Source organism: Macrosteles quadrilineatus, unplaced genomic scaffold, assembly GCF_028750875.1.
Source record: "Macrosteles quadrilineatus isolate MER2022 unplaced genomic scaffold, UCM_ALF_1.0 Scaffold_8__2_contigs__length_117827958, whole genome shotgun sequence".
NCBI classification, from domain to species: Eukaryota; Metazoa; Arthropoda; class Insecta; order Hemiptera; family Cicadellidae; genus Macrosteles; species Macrosteles quadrilineatus.
Window position 1 is genome coordinate 78900093 of NW_026542601.1, and position 21234 is coordinate 78921326.

General features: G+C 34.2%; 2 protein-coding genes across 3 annotated transcripts; both read left to right on the forward strand.

Moving 5' to 3' along the window:
• The first annotated feature begins 5109 nt into the window (after positions 1-5109).
• Positions 5110-15815, forward strand: LOC129001113 (putative methyltransferase DDB_G0268948). Its single transcript, XM_054428299.1, has 7 exons — positions 5110-5300; positions 6570-6686; positions 7165-7325; positions 8132-8336; positions 12058-12173; positions 14289-14429; positions 15590-15815. The coding sequence occupies exons 2-7, from the start codon at positions 6582-6584 to the stop codon at positions 15684-15686; spliced, it is 825 nt and encodes a 274-aa protein (XP_054284274.1). The 5' UTR covers positions 5110-5300; positions 6570-6581; the 3' UTR covers positions 15687-15815.
• A 790-nt stretch (positions 15816-16605) lies between these two features.
• Positions 16606-21107, forward strand: LOC129001556 (uncharacterized). 2 transcript variants are annotated; one of them, XM_054428884.1, is made up of 6 exons: positions 16606-16894; positions 17511-17691; positions 18224-18361; positions 18790-18922; positions 20511-20630; positions 20870-21107. In XM_054428884.1, exons 1-6 carry the CDS (start codon positions 16813-16815, stop codon positions 21062-21064), a joined length of 849 nt encoding a protein of 282 aa, XP_054284859.1. In that variant the 5' UTR covers positions 16606-16812; the 3' UTR covers positions 21065-21107. The 2 variants fall into 2 exon arrangements, with proteins under 2 accessions (XP_054284859.1, XP_054284860.1); XM_054428885.1 differs by lacking the exon at positions 18224-18361.
• The last annotated feature ends 127 nt before the right edge of the window (positions 21108-21234 follow it).

Genomic DNA, 21234 nt, shown 5'->3' on the forward strand with positions numbered 1-21234 from the left:
TAAAAAGTAGGTGAAACACGCAGAAATTGACCGTTACTTTCAAGGATTATGATAATTTATCCCATTTAGTTAAATAGTGTGATACTATAAAATCTTAAAATTTAAGCTTATTTTATGAGCAAAACACAACTCCGCCACAGCAAACCTGCAGACTCAGCAAATTTCCATTTGATTGGATGTTTTATTAAATGTATATAAATAAAATTAGGTTCAACAGGTACCTAGGTTTGCTGCTACAGGTAGGTTATTATAGTGTGTTTTTTTTAAAAGTAAAATATCAATAACATAGTATAAAATAACTAATTTTCCAAGTTTTATCATAATATATCTATAAACAAGCAAACTACAACAGTTAACTGACTCATAAGAGTACCATGGGAGTTTTAAATTTAAAATTTACAAATTTGAATATACAAATTTTGATTGTGTTTAATAAAAATATGGTGATTATTCGTCACGGTTAGAATATTAACCAAATGGCTTTTCAAAAGGAGATGGAGCCTGTTATTTAAGTAACATTAATTCGTACCAAGCACCGAAAATATTGTATGCAGTGAGGTAATCTACCATATTTTGTAAAGTATGCAATAGTCATTTTTATATATTATCCTCATTTTTTACCCATTTAATAGTTAACATTTTAGTATTTTGATGGCACCACTACACTATCTAACTATACTTGACATCCTATTGTAAATTTGGAAGGCTGTTTTTCGTGTATAGTTCATGTTGGTGACTAATTAAGTATGGTATAGTATAGTTTGAAAACTAAGTATAGTTAGTTTTATTTATCAAAAATCGGTGAAACCTATCGCAATCAACGGTTACTTTCAAGCTTTAAGACAATTATTCATCCCACTTAGTTGATATCAGAGTCAGGCCCGTTTTTGAACCTGTCAGCGCCCTAGGCACATCTAATAGTAGCGCCCCTTTGCAATATATTTTTTATTTATAGATATAGATATTTGAACCGTGAATTTTGTATTTCAACCTGGAGTTTTCAATTTTCCGTGATCGCGCATGAAAACAGTGACTTTCCGTGACCGCGGGAGACGATAATATGTCTACACACGGCCGCGAGGGATGATCAGAATTTCTGCAATCGCAGAAGACGATAATGGTATCTACAGAGCCGCAACGGATGTTCAGAATATTGCCACAATCACGGAAGATGATGATAATGTCCACACGACCGCGGGAAACCGCAAGAACTTTGCCGCGATCGCGGAAGACGATGATGATCTCCACAAAACTGCAGGACATGATTAAAATTTTGCCGCAATCGCGGGAGACGATTACCATGGATTCATGACTGCGGGATACGTACGATATCTACAGGACCGCGGGTGATACAATAGAGTAAAAATTTAAAAACGTACGTTTTCAGGAAAAGCACTTTGCAAATTTTTTCCCCCTTTTTTCAAAACTTTTATTATTTTTTTTATTTCATTAACATTTGAAGTTTCATAAAATGTCCATGGTAACGCAATATCGTTGGTAGTTTTCTTTTTAAAGAGCATCTTTAGTGGAAAAACACAAAATCCTGTCACGACCATAACGGACGTTTAAATGAATATTAAAAATAGTTAATATTATTTTTATAACTATGTTTTCCTATAAACTAATTTACTTTTATGACCATTATACAATAAAAAGGTCACTGGGCTTTTGGTTTATTTGGTCTTTCTAGAAAAAAATAAAAAAAACTCAAAAAATAGAAAAAAAGCCAATAAAATCTTTTTAAGTTTGTGTAACTCCGAAAAAACTTACCTGAGACCCGAAAAATCGTTATGTTTGTATAGAGGTGTGCTTCTTTTGTGTATAAAACATTGAAATATGACAATATTTTAATTTTTGAAATTTTTATGATAGAAATCATAAACGTGATGGTCAGGGACAAGCGGTACGGTCGTGAATTGTCTGGAATAATCTAAATCTTTCTAAACAATCCTTCAATTATACTGTTAGTTATAATAAAACTATGTGTTTCAATTGAACTAAACTGTTCAATTTACAATTATATTAAAGTTATTGTCACGACCAAACACACTATAATCCATAAGGCTGGATTGGTCGTGAAAAAACCCGCGATGGTCGTGAAACTTTGGTCGTGAAATTACGTGTTATTTGGCTCTGTTCTGGCGGTAGCCCTGCACCTCATGTTCGAGGATACAAAGTGGACTTCTAGGCTAATCTAGCAATTGAAATATCTTATAAACAAAAATTAACACCATGTCTACTTCATCGAATGACTACGTACGGTCATGGACACACCAAAATTACAAAAAACACAATCTTTCCTTTATTAATCTTGTAATTCCTCCTTTCAACTCGAAACGACCGGCACTACAATCCTGACGTACACCCCGAACTAGTCTCTAAAACCAACTGACTCCATCGACGCCAGGCTTGCCACTGTCGTGCTCCAAAGTTGAAAATTTTTCCCAAATGGTCGTGACGCCAAATCGAGGGACAGACTTATTTTGTCATGGTAGTCAGTTTGCAATGACAATAAAATTATAATATGCTCCTTTTTTGTAAGTTTAATAACCATTGATGACATAAAAATATGGCTTTATATATTTCGGCATGAATAATTAGTCTAAAAACAGCGTGAAAGTTGATAAATGTACCCTAGGGACACGTCATGGTCGTGAATTTCGAGACTTTAAAAATACGAAAAAAATACCTAGAACGTATTTAAAACCAAATAAATGTGTGTAACATGTTGCCCCCGTCCCAAAAAATATTAAAACACAGAATAATAAACTACAAATCCAGTATCTACGAAGTAAAAGGCCAGGGACATGAAAACGTACGTTTTTAAATTTTCACTCAATAACTATTTCTACACGGCCACGAGGGATGATCAGAATATTGCCGCGATCACGGAAGACGATGATAATGTCCACACGACCACGGGAAACAGCAAGAATTTTGCCGCGATCGTAGAAGACTATGATGATCTCCACACGACTGGAAGACATTATTAACATTTTACCGCAATCGCGGGAGACGATAACGATGTCTTCACAACTGCGGGAAACGATTACGATGTCTACAGAACCGCAGAATACAATAATGCCGCGATCGCTCAAGACGCTAATAATGTCCAAATGACCGCAGGAAAAGATAAGAATTTTGCCTCATTCGCCGAAGACGATTATCTCCATATGTCCGCGGGAGATGATTACCATTTTGCCACAATTGCGGGAGGCGATTACTATGTCCACACCACTGCGGGGGACGATAAGATGTCTCCACGGCCGCGAGGGGTGGTCAGAATTTGACCGGGATCGCGCAAGACGAGGATAATGTCCTCACGACCGCGGGAAAATATCAGAATTTTGCCTCATTTGCGGTAGACGATGATAATCTCCTCACGATCGTGGGATATGTTCATATATTGCCTCGATCATGGAAGACAATTTTATGTCCAAACGACCTGACTGCAGAAAAAAGTAAGAATCTTGCCGCAAACGCGGGAGACGATTACGATGCCTACACGGCCGCGAGGGGTTATCAGAAGTTTACCGCGATAGCATGCAAATACTACCACAATTTTTTTTAATTTCCAAATTTTTGGCGCCCCCAATAAAAGCCAATTGCCTCGCACCCTAGGCACGTGCCTACCGTGCCTATTCGGTAAATCGGCCCTGATCAGAGTGATAGTGGTAGTGCCATCAAAATATTAAAATGTTAATTTATTGAATGGGTAAAAATGAGTAGAAAATATTAAAACCCCTTCGGTTAGTATTCGAATCGGGACGAATAATCGCAATATTTTTAGTAAACACAACCAAAATTTGTATAATATTTTAATTTGTAAATTGCAAATCTTAAACTACCATTAGACATTCCATCCCCATGTTAAAGTTGTAGCCAGGTTTTTAATCAAATTTGTCCTAGTTGATGTGAGCCACCTACAGACTGCGCTGATCTAAATTACTGATTTCTGACGATTACACGATGGTTTTTACCATGTTAAATTGATGGAATGACTTATTATGAGCTATAGCAACTGTTGTGACCCAGCAACTATGTCAGTAACAAAAAATAAGGTACAAAATAGAGTTTTAGACACTAGCGCAATCTGTGACTAGCTCACACAACTACGTTCTTTTTTAGTAAAAAATTGGTGACAGCTGATCCATATAGATGGGATGTCATATGAATTAGTTAACTGTTGTAGTTTGTTTGTTTATAGATTTATTATGATCAAACTTGGAAAATTAGTTTTTTTATACTAAGTTATTGATATTTTACAAAAAAAAAAAAAAAAAAAAAAAAAAACACTATAATAACATACCTGTAACAGCAAACCTAGTTACCTGTTGAATCTAATTTTATTTAAATACAATTAATAAAACATCCAATCAAATGGAAATTTGCTGAGTCTGCAGGTTTGCTGTGGCGGAGTTGTTTTACTCATAAAATAAGCTTAAATTTTAAGATTTCATAGTATCACACCAGTTAATTAAATGGGATAAATTATCATAATCCTTGAAAGTAACAGTCAATTTCCATGTGTTTCACCTATTTTTGATAAATAGGAAAAAAAACTAAATATACTTAATCACAAATAACTCAAAAGCCGTTGGGTTTAGAGAAAGATGATAAATACAAAAAATGTTTATTTTTAAATGGACTACATTTTGTATATTTAGCTTTTTCCTGTATCTCTAATAATGAAGTCACTATAGCGAAAATATACAGAAATATGCCGCCATTTTCCAATATGGCGGCCGTAGCACAGCTTGAATTTTAGGGGACTTTTAGTATGTTCAAAAGGAAGGTACACCCAACATCTGTACCAAATTCCCCAGTTGTCCTAATTTTTTTTAGGTTTATGGAATTTTTCTCTTATTTTTACTGCACTAAAATACTATTAGCTGCTTCCAAACAAAACAGCTGTTACAACAACCACTTGCGACGTTGCCACATCGAAGGCCGCGACCTGTACAAAAAAAAGTTGGCTGTTTGAATTAAGAGGGAGAGAGTGGAAAAAGAAGAACAGTAAATTTAGGCTTCGTCAGCTGGTCAGCTCCACGCTCCAGCTCGCTGTGTCGACTGCTGAGGTGTCACCTCCACCTGTCATAGTCACATGATCATAGATAGACATAAATGATTTATTATTGTGTTGCGTTGCGTTGGGTTCGGATGAATAGTGTTGTCTAGCTTTAGCATAACATAACCTAAATTAAATACACCGAAATTTGAAAATTTAAAATCATATCAAAATATTCCTTTAAAAATTAATCTATTGAAGTACCGGTAGTGCGTGGAATTTGTGTTCTCAGGTACCTAACTTACTACCTACTGTAATTCTAACTTGAGTTTAGATTTTATGATTTGATTTGCTTTGACAAGTGTGTGTGCTAATCTTAAACCCTTTGAGCGATTTTCCATAGTATTTATACCAATTTGAATTGCTTATTTACTGATTAGGCTTATATAAGAACTCTTGAATAATACAAATTAAGTTTAGGGTGGACAATCATTTAAAAAGGATAAGTCTAAAACTTAGGTAGCCTACAAATATTAGTATTACTTGTCTGGTTAGCTGATTGGTTTTTACTTTAACACTAAACTTAGCCTTCAAATCCAATATGTCTGGTTCGGCCCAAGTGAGGTCGACTTCTTTAATGAATACTGGTACTTTAATACTTGAGTGCTTTATCTCCGATCAGAGTCCCGGCCAATAGTAGCTTATGTAGGCCTTATGTAAGCTATCTATGTTTTTTGGACTAGCGGGGCGAGTTAGAAAAGTGCACGTCATTTTAACTCTTTGAGCTCATAGGCCTATTTACAAGTAGGTTAAGAATAAGTGTTATTTGAACTGAGAGTTTAAACTTGGTAATTTTTAAGTTTTTGACATTGTCACGGGTTTCAATGCTTTCATTGAAGAGTTTCAATGCTGCCACCATGAGTCATGACTCTGTTTGATTAACTTGTTTATTTATTCATTGCTAAGTTACGGTCAAACAACCAATACCTAAACATATGACAAAACGTAATACATAGGCCTAATCAGTTCAGAAAAAGATCAGTTTTAAGAAAGCATTAAGCATCCAACTTGAAAGCAAATACCTATATGATAGATAGAAAAATAATAAAAAAAACACAACAATTTAAAAATATAACAAGATAAAAATATAACATTAGGCTATAAAAAGGAAATAAATAAGTGAACACCATACCTGACAGACAGTTTCAAACCTTTGATTTATGGTGTCTCCTGTTTGAAGAGACGTCCTTTAAGACCATTTTGCACAGATAAGAGCCAGCATTTTAGCAGAGATTTCAGCAATTCTTAAGTACTATTTATTTTTGCAAACCATCTTGTTTAGATACGTATTGTTTAATGGCATTTGCCGTAGGAATAAATAAATAAATAAATGACTCAATGTTCTACTGCACTAATAATGAGGTTAACCCACACTTTTATGTGGTTAACTGAAAGCTCCAGTGTAGTAGCCCTACCTACTAAATGTTAACATTGTTGCACCATTTTGATTTAGTTTACTATTTTTATGATATAGCCTATATAGATTTTTTATTTGCTTCAGGGTTTGCTTTGAATGGCGTATATAAAAAGTATTGAACAAGCTGAATTATATTCCAAATTCCGACCGAAGCCTCCTGAAGAATTGATTGAACAAATCTTATTGTTTCTTAAGGAAGGGGTAAGTCTCATTTTTCCTCTACTTTTCAATATTAAATATAACTTAATATTTTCTAACTATACTATACAAATGCTCCATAGCTTGGATGTAGGAGCTAGATCTAGCATGTACGTGGTTAATGTACCCAATTTCACTGGGAGCAACCACAAACAACTAGCTTAAATATTGCATTGCTTTATCGTTTCATGGGACCTCCTCAATGGTTTATAGAACAAGGCAATAGATAAAAATTATCAATCAATTGCGAGTTTTACATAAAGGAAAGATGAAGTATTTTAAAATACAGCAAGCATTTTCTATCACATTTGAACTACTTAGTAACACAAATTATTTAATACACTCTGGAAGCATTCTATGAATTCATATAAAATGGAATAGGTACTTACTATTTCCTGAAAACGCAGAATTTCTCACCTTTTATTACAAACAGAGAATATTAATGACCAGTGGAATTATTACTAAGCTTACAATTTCATAGGAAGAATGCCCTTTACACCAAGCCTTGGATGTAGGCTGTGGTTCAGGACAAAGTACAGAAGTCTTGTCTTCCTACTTCACAAAAGTTATCGGCATTGATAACAGCAGGGAGCAAATTGAACAAGCGCAGCTTAAGAAGAAAAGTGAAAACGTAATTTACAGGTAAGATTCACTGATTTTACTTAATATTAAAATGAAAACCATGAAAACCATTACTACCAATGAACAAGTTAAAGCCATTTTGACTCCTTAAAGGCCTGAAGATGGTGCAATCTAAGGGCCAAAACTAGTTACCAGTTACCACTACAGCTACAACATATTACTTTATCCATAAATATTAAAATACCATTTAACAAATACAAATTCAATAATTTTAGAATGTCCGAGTTATCTGGGATAAAAAACAAGAGACTGTATTTCAAGATACCATGGGACAAGTGTCTGTATGGCTGTCCTGAATAACATGATAGTAAATACAGAAAAAAAAATTACATAAGAAGTCACACTTGCTCCGATTGGGACTGATGATGACTGGTCAAAATTGGTCACCATTGTAACATCTTATGTAATTGTAATTTTAATTTTATTTGCAATCTTGTGATTGTTTGCAGTATAAATAGCATTTACACAATGTTGGAACACATATTTTAAAACCCGAGTCAAGAAGTTATCAGATTGTTCATAAGTCTACAGTTTGCCAATGGCCATAGGTAAAGGGCTCTAGGAAAAATCGGTTTGATTTTGTTTTTAATGGAAGAGCAGAATTACCTGTATGGTGGACAAGTCTTATCTGTAGGAAACAAATTTATTTGTTTTACCAAATATAACACTCACCTGCTTTATTATATAAAGGGTAAATTCATCAATATTTCTTCTACATGTTACCAATCATCCAGTTACTTTTTTATTGTTTTGTAACTTTAACAATTATAACAATATTGATCAAAACAATCGTGATTGGTTTTCAGAGTAGGGTCGGCAGAGCAGCTCGGAGAAGGCGATGGCAGCGTAGACCTAGTCACTGTAGGCATGGCCGTACATTGGTTCCAGCTGGACGAGTTCTGGGCCGAGGTGGGGCGAGTGTTGCGGCCGGGTGGTGTCTTGGCCATTTACGGCTACAATCTCCCTCGGCCCTCGGTGGGCGAAATGTCTCTGGCAGATATTGTACAAGATGTGAGTAACTTTTAGAACACAGCTGACAGTAGACGGAGTCAAAAACCCAAAAGTAAAGAATTTGAACGTTTGTTGTCAACTTTGGTAATTTGAAATCAAATGCTTCAAATTTTGTTCCAGTAAGCTGTCATTTTAGTAGAGCATTCTTGCTCAGAGTTTTGGTTCTGTCATTTAACTATCCAAAAACTTTGAATTTTGATTTTCAATTAAATATTTATTATCAGAAAATATTTTTTTAATTAAATTAAGACAAGAATAGTGGTTAAATACGTTGTTTATTTAAATTACAACCTACTTGGGGGTTTATAAACCAAAAAGAATTATGACAGAGTCCTTCCTTTTTCCTGACAGGGTACAGCCCTTGAATGAACCATTGAAGGAAACCGGCATTTGCCTAGGTGAGAAAAGAAACCTTACAAACTTACCTCGGAATGGCCAGCCTGATAGTCAGACCTCCCGAATGTGAAATGGTACGATGCTACTTCTCTCGGTCAGATAAATACTATTCATAGATACCTAATACTAGATATATGAGATAATAAATACTAGACTACTAAACACTATAATACTTAATCCTATAATTCCCTCCTTATTCTTGTCACTTCTCACTGCTCTGCAGACCTTAATGTTGGTTCTTGGGCTTCCATCAGCTCACGCTGTTGAGATATATTTTCCATTTATTTCTCTCATTGTTCTCAGATTTTTAGATTTTAGTTTAGCTATTTCGATTTCTGTCGGTTCCTCTGGTTTCCCAAAATTTTTTTAAACATTGGCTGTTTTTTCAAGCAATATAATTTGCATGCAATTTAATCCTTTTTGATTTGATGCAGTATACAGTCAATTATAACAGAACCCTTTGTTATTCCACAAACTCTACGTATAACTGTAGACTCAAATATGTTTGTTTAGTTGTCCTTTCCAAAGACCCAACCGAACAATCGTGAAGAATTCACAAATTGCAAACATGCATTGACTGTCAAGCATTTTTCTGGATTTTATATTCTCCAGTTCAGTATAAACATGTATTCACTGTTCCAAATTCTTTAGTGAACAATGGAATTAATAAAGTAAATTGTTTCTATGGAAACAGATTTGTTTCAATGAGAGAAATTGTTTCAAAGAAGTTTAAATTTTAAAACATGATAAAATAAAAATACTAAATAGGCTTCTACAATTTTATGTCTTTTAGTGCTGTTTGAATTGAAAATGAATTAAATTGGCATTTGCAAAAATGTTCTACTTCCTACCAGATGGTTGCTTAGACCTTGTGTTTGTGCTTTGAAAGCAATCACAACACAATTTCAAAAAAGCTATGAACACTTAAACAGAATGATTAAGAAAAATTTGCCATATTGATATTAATTTTGATGTTGATGAAACAGACAGGCTGAGATCAGATTTACAATCGGTGATGGAGGTTTTTTTTTGTGGAGGGAGGAAGAGCTTCGGCAGAGCTCTTACCTCTGTATCCCACAAACAGTTATTAACGACCTTGACCCTGAACTGAGAGAGTCCGCTATTCACCGACGATCATGATCTAATTTCCTGGACAATAAAGGCTAGGGCAGAACTAATTGACCTTAATTATACCTTAATTAAACCTTGACGTGACAAAAATTACACTTGTTCCTTGTGTAATTTAAGTGAACACAAAACAATTTGCCATTTTGTTTCAGTTTGTCCTATTCTAAGACAAATAAGTTAAAATTGAATACTTAAATAGGGGGAATTAGCGTGTCCTGGAGGAATATTTAAAAAGAGCACGGCATTATAGGTGGAGTTTTATTAAAGAATATAATAACTAAATCAATACACTTATAGAAATAAGAAATACCGCCGTTATTTGTTCTTTTAAAGCTAATCTTTTCTTTTTACTCTAATTTTTCTATTCTGATGGCCTTTAAGCATCTTTTATTTCTGTGTAAATCAATATTAATAGAAAAATGTAATTTTTTTATTTTTATTTTACAAATTGTTAAAGACAGATTAATTTAGTGAAGTAAATGTAAGTGCCAACCGAACAGATGGCTATTTTAACCATTGTTCTAAAGTGTGATTTTTGCAGTGAATGTGTATATAGTAGAACCCCTCATATCCGGTCACCACGGGACCAAGCCCCTGGCCGGATAACGATTTGGCCGGATAAACCAACCTACTATGAAAATGACAATTCATACCTAAATAATAATAGGTAATCAATATATGCAATCAAAAGTATAATTTAATTCTGTTCTGGGATAATTTTTAGAAAAATAAACATGTTTGTAAAAAGAAAAAGAAAATATTTGTAGGTTAAAGTCATTAAGTAATAAATGTACAAATATTGTGATTTCAGGTAGCAAAACCTATTAAATGGAGGTAAAAATGACAATAAATTGTATTTTAAGATCATGAGGACTTAAATGGTACATGCATTTCTACTCAACATTCTTATCCATTTTGTGAAATACAAAAATTAATGTACTGTACTGTACTAACCCCACTTTGGAAATAATCAACCAACTGATCAGAGGTTAGGCCTACTAGCTCAACTGAGTATAGTGACTCAGCAAATAAATGTATATACAAACAGATAAGTAAAGAGAACAATTTATTTTATGACTTGAGCAGTCACAAAGACTAGTGCTTGCATCTAAACGTCTGTAAGCTGTGAGAAAAACATTTTGATATTGGCTTCCTGGAAGGGACCGGATAAACAGAGGACCGGTAAAACCAAGGCCGGATATGAGGGGTTCTACTGTAACTGAGTTAGTAAATAAAGTACTTATTTAATTTAATTTAATTCATTAATTTCTTAAACAGAATTTGGGAACCCAAATTTAGTTCCTTCATAAGTTTAAAAAGATGCAACCTTTACCCTGTGGATGTGAGAATTTGTTGGTCAAAATCAAAATCATTCAATGTAAAGTCATCTCACAAAAGTGTGGAAAGAATCAAGTTTGTTTATCAGTGCATTAATATATTATGTGATATCCATTTCATCATCCTTTAATATCATTATGTTTAATTTAATGTACAGTATAATTCAAATTATCCGATGGCCAACTATCTGAATCTCCGGTTACCCTAATTACTCACGGGTTGGTGAGTCGGTGGCTCAGTTGGTAGCGTCACGGACTTGGGGCAAAAGGCAGCAATGTCGTGGGTTCGGATCCTTGTCATTGCTGAACAATTTATCAGTACACTTCACCTTTGTACTGTACCGGCTCACCCCTTGCTTTGTTGGATAGGTTCCACGCACGGGCAGTTAGTCTATGTGGACGGGCAAATGCAAGGTTAAAAGAGGCCCTTAAAGAAATAATAAAAAAACTTTAAAAAACCAAAATAATAAGAATCATTATTATAGAAAGTAGAAGCCATGATCGGGGCAAAATCAAAACATCTCTCACAGCCATGTTGACATCATTATCGTCTCCTGTGGATATGGAAACATCGTCATCACACTTTGCCATCAGGGTAAAATCTTCCACGTCTTTCGGGGTCTTGTGAACATCATCATAATCTTTCGTGATCGCGGACAAATGTTAAACATATCCTATGGTCAGGTAGCTATCGTCATTGTTACCCGCGGGCCACAGAAACATCGTCACCGTTTTCTGCGATTACGGCCATGTCATGAATATTTCCCTATCAGTAAAACAACAGATTTGATTCTAAATATTGGTTACATGTGTGTTATTTCAACCTTATTAGTTCTCCTTTTAAAATACTCTTTTTCTAGATGATTCAAGACACACTTGGAAAATATGTTCCGGAAGGAAGCAAACTAGCTTATTTTGAAGGTTACAGAGGTTTTCAGTTCTCAAAAGTGCCATTCTCTAGTCAGCCTCCTTTAAGGTGAGAAATACTCATTTATAAATTAATTTTATTTAGTGTTAAGTTTCAATAATAAGTCTTTATACTATATTGTCTCAAATCTGCCTTAGACTGGTATATGGGATGACATTTAGGACTCTTAATTACCATTATAACATCTTATTCAATTTAATAGAATCGTCACAGCAATTGACCATAAACATAAAACATTTTCGTCAACAAAAGACCTCAGAAATCTTTTTTAATCCATCAGCATATTTCAGAACTGTAAGTTTTAACACATTTTAAAATATTTCTAGTGGCAGAAACGTTTCTTAGCTTAAATAAAACGTATAGAAACTGTGTCATTGAGGAAGCTTTCTCTCAAACAATTCATTGTTTTGGTTGGTGTTTCCACAGTATTTGCCTACTTAAGTAGCTCAATCAATATAGTCATAGACTAAACAACACAAGTAGACTTCTCATCCAATTGTAAATTTTGAAGTTTGTTTTTTGTGTCTAGTTCATGTCCGGTGACACTGATTGCTAGTGTTGACGAAATTTTGTTTATATTATTCTAGAGTTAATTTCATGATTTTTGTTTTACTGTTTGGTTATATAACTAGAGACGAGGAATTGTTTATGATTAGATTGTTTTATTTGGTCAAACGAGGTTTTAATTGGCTAAAATAATAAGAAACAAATTATAAACAAAACACAACCTCTACAGTGCACCGGACATAACTAACAATAAACTTATTAGCTTCAGCTGTTTTATAAGGATGAGAAATCTACAAAGGGAGTGTATGTTTTATCTGCGATATTGTCTTGTATAGTTATGAATTCAGTCAAGTTTTTCTACTAACAAACTGGATGACAAGTTTTTAAAAGTTCATGTTACAGTTGTACACTTAAAAATGTTTTCTTTCCTCGCTTTGATTAGATTACTAGTCTTGATTGTGATGTCAAAATCTATTTAACATTATGAAGTGTTCTAATCTCCATTGTTATAATATGTCATCTGATGAAGTTGCTCTTTAAGTTAATACTAATTGATAACTAATATAATGGTACAATTTACCTCATCCAGTAATCTAAGTTGGTTGTTAGCTTCACTTTACCTACATGTTTCACTGTTAATACGTAATTGTAAGGATAACCAAAACATTGACTTGTCTAGTGCACACAAATAACCAGAACATTGACCTATCCAGCACATACAACTAACCATTCGAACATACATAAAACATTTAACACATATCACGTGACAAGAACGTTCACAGCGCAAGTAGGTGTAAAGGCATTTTTGTCCCTAACAATGCTGTAATGGTAAAACATGTAAGCAAAGTGATGTAAATTTTGATTACATGAGGTAAATTAGGCACCATCATTGCAGTACCTAATCCCTGAGAAGCCCTCAATTTGACTTGTGTCAAAGGATAAAACAAAATTCAAACTACCCTCATGTTTAATACCATTCCTTGAAATTTCTATACATATTTTGCTTGAAATTCACTTGTATTTAACAACAGTTGGTCATAAAACGTTGCTAAATTCAAGTGAGTTTTAAGCAAAATATGTATAGTAATTTCAGAGAATGGTATTAAACATTTGTCATTTTTAACGTTTGTTGTAAGGGAAAAACCCCCTGTTCTCAATACTATGTTATATCGACAACGTTTAAAAAGACAAAGGCGAAGGTATAAAAAATATTTTTACACATGCATGATACAAAATATAATTCCTTATTATACAGGGTGTCCAAAAAGTCTCAGGACGGTTAAACATTTTTTGAAATATTTAAAAAGAGCTACAAAAATTTGCACAAAGTTACTGGACATAAAAATCTATTCTATCACATATGCAGTGTACCACTACTTCTTCAGATATACAGCCTGCTAGGAGTCAGAAGAAAATCTTAAATGGAATCACAGGTTGATATGCATATCAAATTAAAGGGCTTTATTAGTAGAATACAATGCCGCAAATTTGAGTTCAAAAGAACATTAAACATGGCAGCCGTTCAAAGATTAAAGAAATCTTTTAACAGCTGCCATTTTTGACTCAGTTGTCTGTTTGGAGTTCAAAAATTTTTAAAACCGACCCGGGACTTTTTGGAGACCCTGTACAGCTTTTACAACAATCAATTTGTTACAGACTTGAATTCCCATCTACCATCAGAAACGCTTCAGTTGAAGAGTTGATTGGGTACATTTCTACCATGTCTGGGTATCAAAACTATGTGATGGAAAACGGCAAGGAGAAAGCCCTTGTTTTGCTGTCTGATTTTAAACATCGGTGAGTGAATTACTGTAATTTTCTTTAACTTTTATTGGGGGTTGTTTTACAAAATGGTAAAGTATAAGCATTTATGGAACCAAAAACTGGCTGTAAAATAATTCAGAATGCTATCTTTATAAAATGAAGTAACACAATAAATTAAAAGCATAGTTAAATCGCTAAACAATCTCTTGTGTACGAAGGACGATTGGCAGTCAATCAAAACCTGACAATGTCACAGGGATATTTCTTACTACAATGAATTATTCATTTGGTTATCAATACTGTTTGAGGCAGACCACCTGTACACATACTTTTATGGGAGTATGTTTTCACCTAGAAACCCAAAATACAATTTTTCGCTCCTAAATCACATACGAAGAATCCATTTACAACAATACTTAGAACATGACCCAAGCACAGGGTGTTCCAGGAATGAAGGTCACGGGTTCGAATCTGGAAATTTACTTGCTTAGAGCAACATTTTGGTGGAATCAAACTCAATTATCTCAATTTGTTTCAAGATGGCGGCCATTTTTGTGAACTTTTCAACATTACAAAAAAATAAAATGTTGGTAAAAAATGATAATTTTGAAAATTATTACATGTGACACATCATTATAAAGCTGTGTTTAAAAGGCTTAAAAATTTTCAATTGGAATGGAAAAATGTTTAGTGGTTTCGAAAATACAGATTATTACGTCGGGAAAAATCACAAAAATGGTCGCCATTTTGAAACAAATTGAGATAAATGAATTCTGTTCTCACCAAAAAGTTGCTCTAAGCAAGACCTTTCTAAAAAAGTACAATGAAATGAAATATGGGTTGATTGTAAGGAAACTTCGAGATTCGGACCCGTGACCCTCATTTCTAGAGCACCCTGTGCTTGGATCATGTTTTAAGTATTTTAAATGAATATCTCCATATGTGATTTTGGGAGGAATAATTTTATTTCATATTTCTAGGTGAAAACGTGCTCCCGTAAAAGTATGTGTACGCTGCCTCACCCTGTATAATGTTACTATTTTCTAATAACATGTGGACTGCAGATGGTGGCAAAGACTTAAGTATTGCTGCCCCCTTACAAAATTGTTTAATGTTACAGATTAAAAGAGAAAAATGTGTATATACGGAGGCTTTTATGACATAGGTTATTTCATAAAATCATTTATTTTCAGGATTGCAGAACGTCTTGGAAAGCAGACTGATCTGGACAAAGTTGACCTCAGTATTACATTCCCATATTTTTTGCTGTTGAACCGTAAAGATATTTAGTACTATATAAGCTTGCATACATTCACCAGCTTGGCAGCAAATCATTCTAGTCTACTGGAGTGCCATGTTATATTTTATAATATTTTATATTGAATATATTTTATGAGAATAATAAACTGATATTATATTTTAAAAGAATACATTTTATTACACTCTCCTTTCTATTATGACATAAGTGTGTGTTTTGGTACTAGTTTAAATCTATTGCCGGTTATCTATGTTCAAAAAGTTTCTATCAAGTGAACTCTAACTAAATTTTGACATTTTTGAGTTAAGCTTAAAACATGAAAAACCCTACAAAAGCAACTAAATTAAAACAAGCTAAAAGAACTCAATAAGACGAAAGATGTGTCCTCATTTTTATAGCTAATTTATTTATATTTATTATTTGTTAAAGGCTGTATGTTGTCTTAGTATTATATAAGAACTATGCACTAAGCAACTTGGACTGTTGAATCTTAGTGCACTGAAAATAGCAGACTAACTAAGAGTGAGGGGTGAGGGTTGAGCAGTGCAGCCACCACACACAAAATTAAATATTCCTAAATTATCCTACTGAGTTTGTTCTCATATATGACAGTCTTCTCTCATATCTTACAGGAATTCAATATAGAAAATGTGACATATCACTTGACACTAAGGGTAGTTTGCATTTTGATATGATAAGCCTTTTAATGCTAACAAAATAGTTTAATCTGTACAAACCCTCCTCTTCTCCTCCCCAATGGTCAACTCCATTTGCAAAAATTATATAAATCAATTTGTATGAAAAACTTATCTTTGAAGGACACATAAAAATAATCTCTGGTGGATTCAAGTACAAGTTTACTGTACATTTAATCAATCAAGAATTGCATTCTGTAACTTTTTTTACCACACAGATGTTTTCATGTCAATAAAAACAAACTAACCCTCAATTTTCAAATAACCTTAAAAACTACCTAACACTTTCATAACCACACAAATGACAATATTACGCTTTAAAATTGATTTGTGAGGAGGTATAAATGCCAGGAATAATGTTTGTTGGAATAAGTCACTCTAATTACTAGAATAATCTCAGTATAAACTAAATACAATCTCTCCTGTGAACTTAAAATGCTTCTATATCCACCACAAGTGATGAATGCCAAGACAAGATATGACAAATATTACCCACTTCATTGACTTTCACGAGAAGAGGACATTAATGACCGAATCATATTTTGGTAAGTACTTACATTCCAATTTTAATACAGTGTTTTTTTCTTATAATACCTTGTCTTTAATTTTAGATTCTAAATTTGCAACCACTTATTCCCATGCACAACTAAGTATGTTAATTTAACTAATTATACATTTTGATTAGATTTTATAGTTGATTTTTTTATAATTAGTTATTAATTACTTCGGATACCCTAAATAATTTGAAGACAGATAACTAACCATCAAACATCACTTAAAGTTAACCTAAGTTACCTAATGTAGAGTCAGGCCTAGTTACAGAGTTAAATCTAAAAAAGTCACCATGAAGAAAAATTGGGAAAGCTAAGCTAATGGAGCTACCTGACTTCTTTACCAGGGGTCTAAATTTTAAAGAGTACACCATTTAATCAATTTTTTTTTAATTCAGCAAACATTCTCAAACGATTTTAAAAATCTGTTATAACCTTTTTTCAACTATTTTCATTGGAATTAAATTGTCACTCAATTTTTTGATTATTGTCTAAACTGTCCTTGTGACTTTTTTGTGACTGATTTGCTTTGGATGCCATACACTAATAAACTACAGTAATAATATAATTAGTTAATTAAAAATATATGCTTTAAAAATTTAAATTTCAGAGCTTATCCAGATCTGTTCGCTCCCCCCGACGCTAGTCAAGGTCCTGCAGGTTTGTGCGTTGGTATTGACGGGATGGCTTGCATGTGTGGGTTTGGCGATGCTGATGATGCCCTACATTCCTCTAACGCCTCGCAAACCAAACAAGGACATCTTCTTTGCAGCTTGCCAAGAGAAAATAAGGTAAACAGCTTTGAGTTGAACATTTCAAATACAGGAACTCAATATTTAATATTTTTTAAACTCAGTGCTAGCGTCTTAGGTTGAAGCAAGACGTTGCTAGTTTGAATCCGGTTGCAACTGCAATATCGTCTCACTAGGGTCATTGCTGGTTTGCTTATAAGAGTTAAGCATCAATGATACTTCACTGGGGTGATTCCAAACCGACAGGTGTTGTCCATATCAAAAGAAGCCCAAACAGGAACTCTTTGGAACGATTTGGCCAAGCTGGTCGGCTTTGCCGTACAAGTAGTCATAAGTAAGAAGTCATAAGTAGGTAGTCATAAGTTGACATTTATTAAATCAAAGGTTGATTTTTGTAAATTTTACGCAATTTCACTGGTTTTTTTTATCCAACGTGAACCCTATCTCCTAAGTGATTGATACATTGTCAAGAATCAGTAAACTGTTACATAAATTTAAATTTCCTTTAGTCCTATTAAATTTATAAAACAAAAAAATTACTTGAAATGTAATTAAATACCTACATTTTTAGAAAGAGCTTCCACCATCAGACTGAAGAGACTTTTCAGACAATTGAGATGGGCTCAAACAGAGTTTTAAGAACTAATACAGAAGACCCAACAGTGTTCATGGTGCTTGTACCACAAGGAGCAATGCCTACAGCTTACCGGTTGGTAGTGTCTTCATCATCCAACTATCAGTAGAAAGCTTATTATTTTTTTTACGATTAAAAAAAAGATTCATCAAAGTAAATAGCAACCAATTTCACCTCTACATTGAAGAAATCAAAAGCACAATTTTCAAGGTTTCAATAAGCCACAGTTTATGTGAATAGCTTATCCAGCTATTAGTTTTAGTGTTCACACCTTTTGATCAGAAGGTTGCCAGTTAAAATAAAAGTATACTGAGAAAAGTCAGTAGCTTTTTGATGGTCAAAAAGTGAGGTCGTCCATCCTTGATCATTGGGCTTTTAGTCAATGTTAGTGACTAAAGATACAGTTCTTATCATCCACAAAGCTCTATAATGCATCTGACATATCCCACACTTATAGGCCTACCCTATTCATATTTGGATTAAGATACATATTTCTTCCTCAGGTTGGTAGCACTGTTGATCCATTGTATTCTACTAGCCAATCAGCTGCCAGCCAGTGAACATCATATACTTAGAGTCACTTCCAACGGTGCAAACTTCACTTCCCCAGACCATGAGTGGCCTCTCTTTCATCAGGTGAATAGATAAACATCACTCAAAATAAAATTCAAAACTTTTACTATGACCTTGACCAATGCTCAATATGCGGCCCAACGGCGTTCCGATACCTCTCAAAAACTTGTTGAGGGTGGATAGGAGGGGGAAGTGGGGTCATTCATTATTCCCTGTAGGTTACAGTTCCAGCACCTCATTTTTTACAAATCGAGCTCTGAATATGACAATGTTAAAGTCTGGTGACTAAGTTAAGACTACCCTACAAACTCTGTCTTCTGTGTACAGCCTCGTCACCTACAGAAAGTTATTTCTGAGAACTGATGTTTTGGCCTCTTTGCAGACAGCTGTTCTCAGAGCAATCAAAGAGGCAGGTGCTTCTACTGAGTCTGTAATGAAGCTAAAACGCCGGTACTTAGTAAGAAGTTTCAGCCTGTAACGTCATACCCAGAGGACCTATAGTTTGTAGTGTTAGTTTTAATTAAAATGAAATCAATACTTCTCAAGTAGATGTAGTCTAACGCTCCTTTCACACTATACGGTTTTTACAAATCGGACAAGCTTGTTTTTAGTAATTTATAGAAGGGTATGAGAGCTTTCACTTCACAGTTACAGCAACGGCAGAAAACCTTCCACTGTCACTGAACCAGACGGTTGTCGCAGCTTGGCCGTGCATCAGTGGCACATGTAGTTAAAGGAGAGCTTTCACTGCATGGTTTTTAATCGAACCTGCCCATCAGCCAGTGCAAATGGATCACCTGTGGCAAAAATGTTTATCATTTACAATCTGACCTTTCAATTGGACATTGTTTTTATTTATTTTGAAGTTGTAAACACATTCATCTTGCAATACGATCAGAAACTGTGTAATATGAAAGAAACGGCTTAGATTGTACTCTTTTCCACCATACGAAAAACCGTATAGTATGAAAGAAGCGTTAAGGGTGCGCTCTACCCGTCTGGCGCGCGCAAATGTAAGGGTTTTAGTTCTTCCTGATTGTAGCCCCAATTGTGAACCGATTTAAAAGATCTTGGTGTCATATTTTTCCTTAAATGTTATTGTAGGTTTCCCGTTTTTTTTAAATTTTGATAATATAAAAAATTTTGGGCTCAAAGGTTGGTGAAAAATGTAAAAACAGGCGTTTTTTATCATGAGTTTTAATACATTAAAATAATTTTTAGAGAAAAAATAAAAAACGGGAAACCTGCAATAGATTCTTAAAAACAAGAACCTGGAATTAGTTTACTAAAAAGTTGAATGATAACTATGTAAACAAGCAGACTCGAAAGGCTTGCAAGCGCTCCTAGCTCCTCCCACCACTTCCCCTCCAACTGGGTTGCACCGACACGGCGCAGTCTGGCGGACACTTCGAACATCGTTCTGAGATTTCCGAGCTGAGGTAGAGCGCACCCTTAAGTTCTACCTAGGTTTGCCTAGGACTATCTGGTCACATCGATATCACATAGGCGATTGACAGTATTTTATCTCCGTCCTCCAGTAAGATGTTCCACATTCCAACCACTAAAGCAGCCGCTATTGGTTCAGTGATAGCATAAGTTTTGTTAAACATACACTATAGCACAGTTGTATATATAGTTATCTTGTTTCCAGATCAAGAACCAGTTGAGGCTGTACGGAGTGGCAGCAGTGTTGTCATTTGAGTGTGTCCATCCTCATGTGGTCAGGTCTTTACAACTGTTGGTTCCACAAGTACATGCTCCGAGTCCCGAGGTGGGTAACTGAACTGTTGAACCCTCAAAACCAAAACATTGTAGTTTCTAAAGTGGTAAAAAATTATCATGATGTTTGTGCAAAGTGTGTTTAGTTAATAACACACATATTTAAATAATTTTAAAATGAAATTAGTTTGTCTATTTCACTTAAGTTAATTTTTGTTTACATTAGGCAATAAAAAAATATTTAGACGATTTAAGTCCATAAATACTCTAATCTTGAATATTGTATTCTAGTCAGTGCTAATTCTTGTGGTGGATTTAAAAAATCGTCTAACTGAATACCAGAAAAAGAATTCCACGCCTAACAGCATCGGAAGAACTTTTCTCCAGGAATATTTTGGACCGTACTTCTACCAGTTGGAGCTGCAGGAAATCATCAAACGTTTTGGTTGCAGATGTATGCTCATCAATGCAGAACAAAATATTTAAAAAAATAACACTTGATTTTTATCATCTAATACAATATGTCTCTTACCGGTATATTCTTGTTTGAAAATAAAGAAGTTAAAAGTCCATTATTATTTTGATTTTTAAACTAATTTCAACCAGTTAAAACAAATTAAATATTAGTTCTTATTAATAGTCATTGTATTTACAGA

Bases quoted from the DNA above. Each gene is read 5' to 3' on its own strand.
- LOC129001556 (XM_054428884.1), top strand. From the start codon at position 16,813: ATGCCAAGACAAGATATGACAAATATTACCCACTTCATTGACTTTCAC. The intron at 16,895-17,510 runs GTAAGTACTTAC...TTTAAATTTCAG, and splicing joins AATGACCGAATCATATTTTG to AGCTTATCCAGATCTGTTCG. The intron at 20,631-20,869 runs GTGGGTAACTGA...ATTGTATTCTAG, and splicing joins TACATGCTCCGAGTCCCGAG to TCAGTGCTAATTCTTGTGGT.
- LOC129001113 (XM_054428299.1), top strand. From the start codon at position 6,582: ATGGCGTATATAAAAAGTATTGAACAAGCTGAATTATATTCCAAATTC. The intron at 7,326-8,131 runs GTAAGATTCACT...ATTGGTTTTCAG, and splicing joins AGTGAAAACGTAATTTACAG to AGTAGGGTCGGCAGAGCAGC. The intron at 12,174-14,288 runs GTGAGAAATACT...AATTTGTTACAG, and splicing joins TCTAGTCAGCCTCCTTTAAG to ACTTGAATTCCCATCTACCA.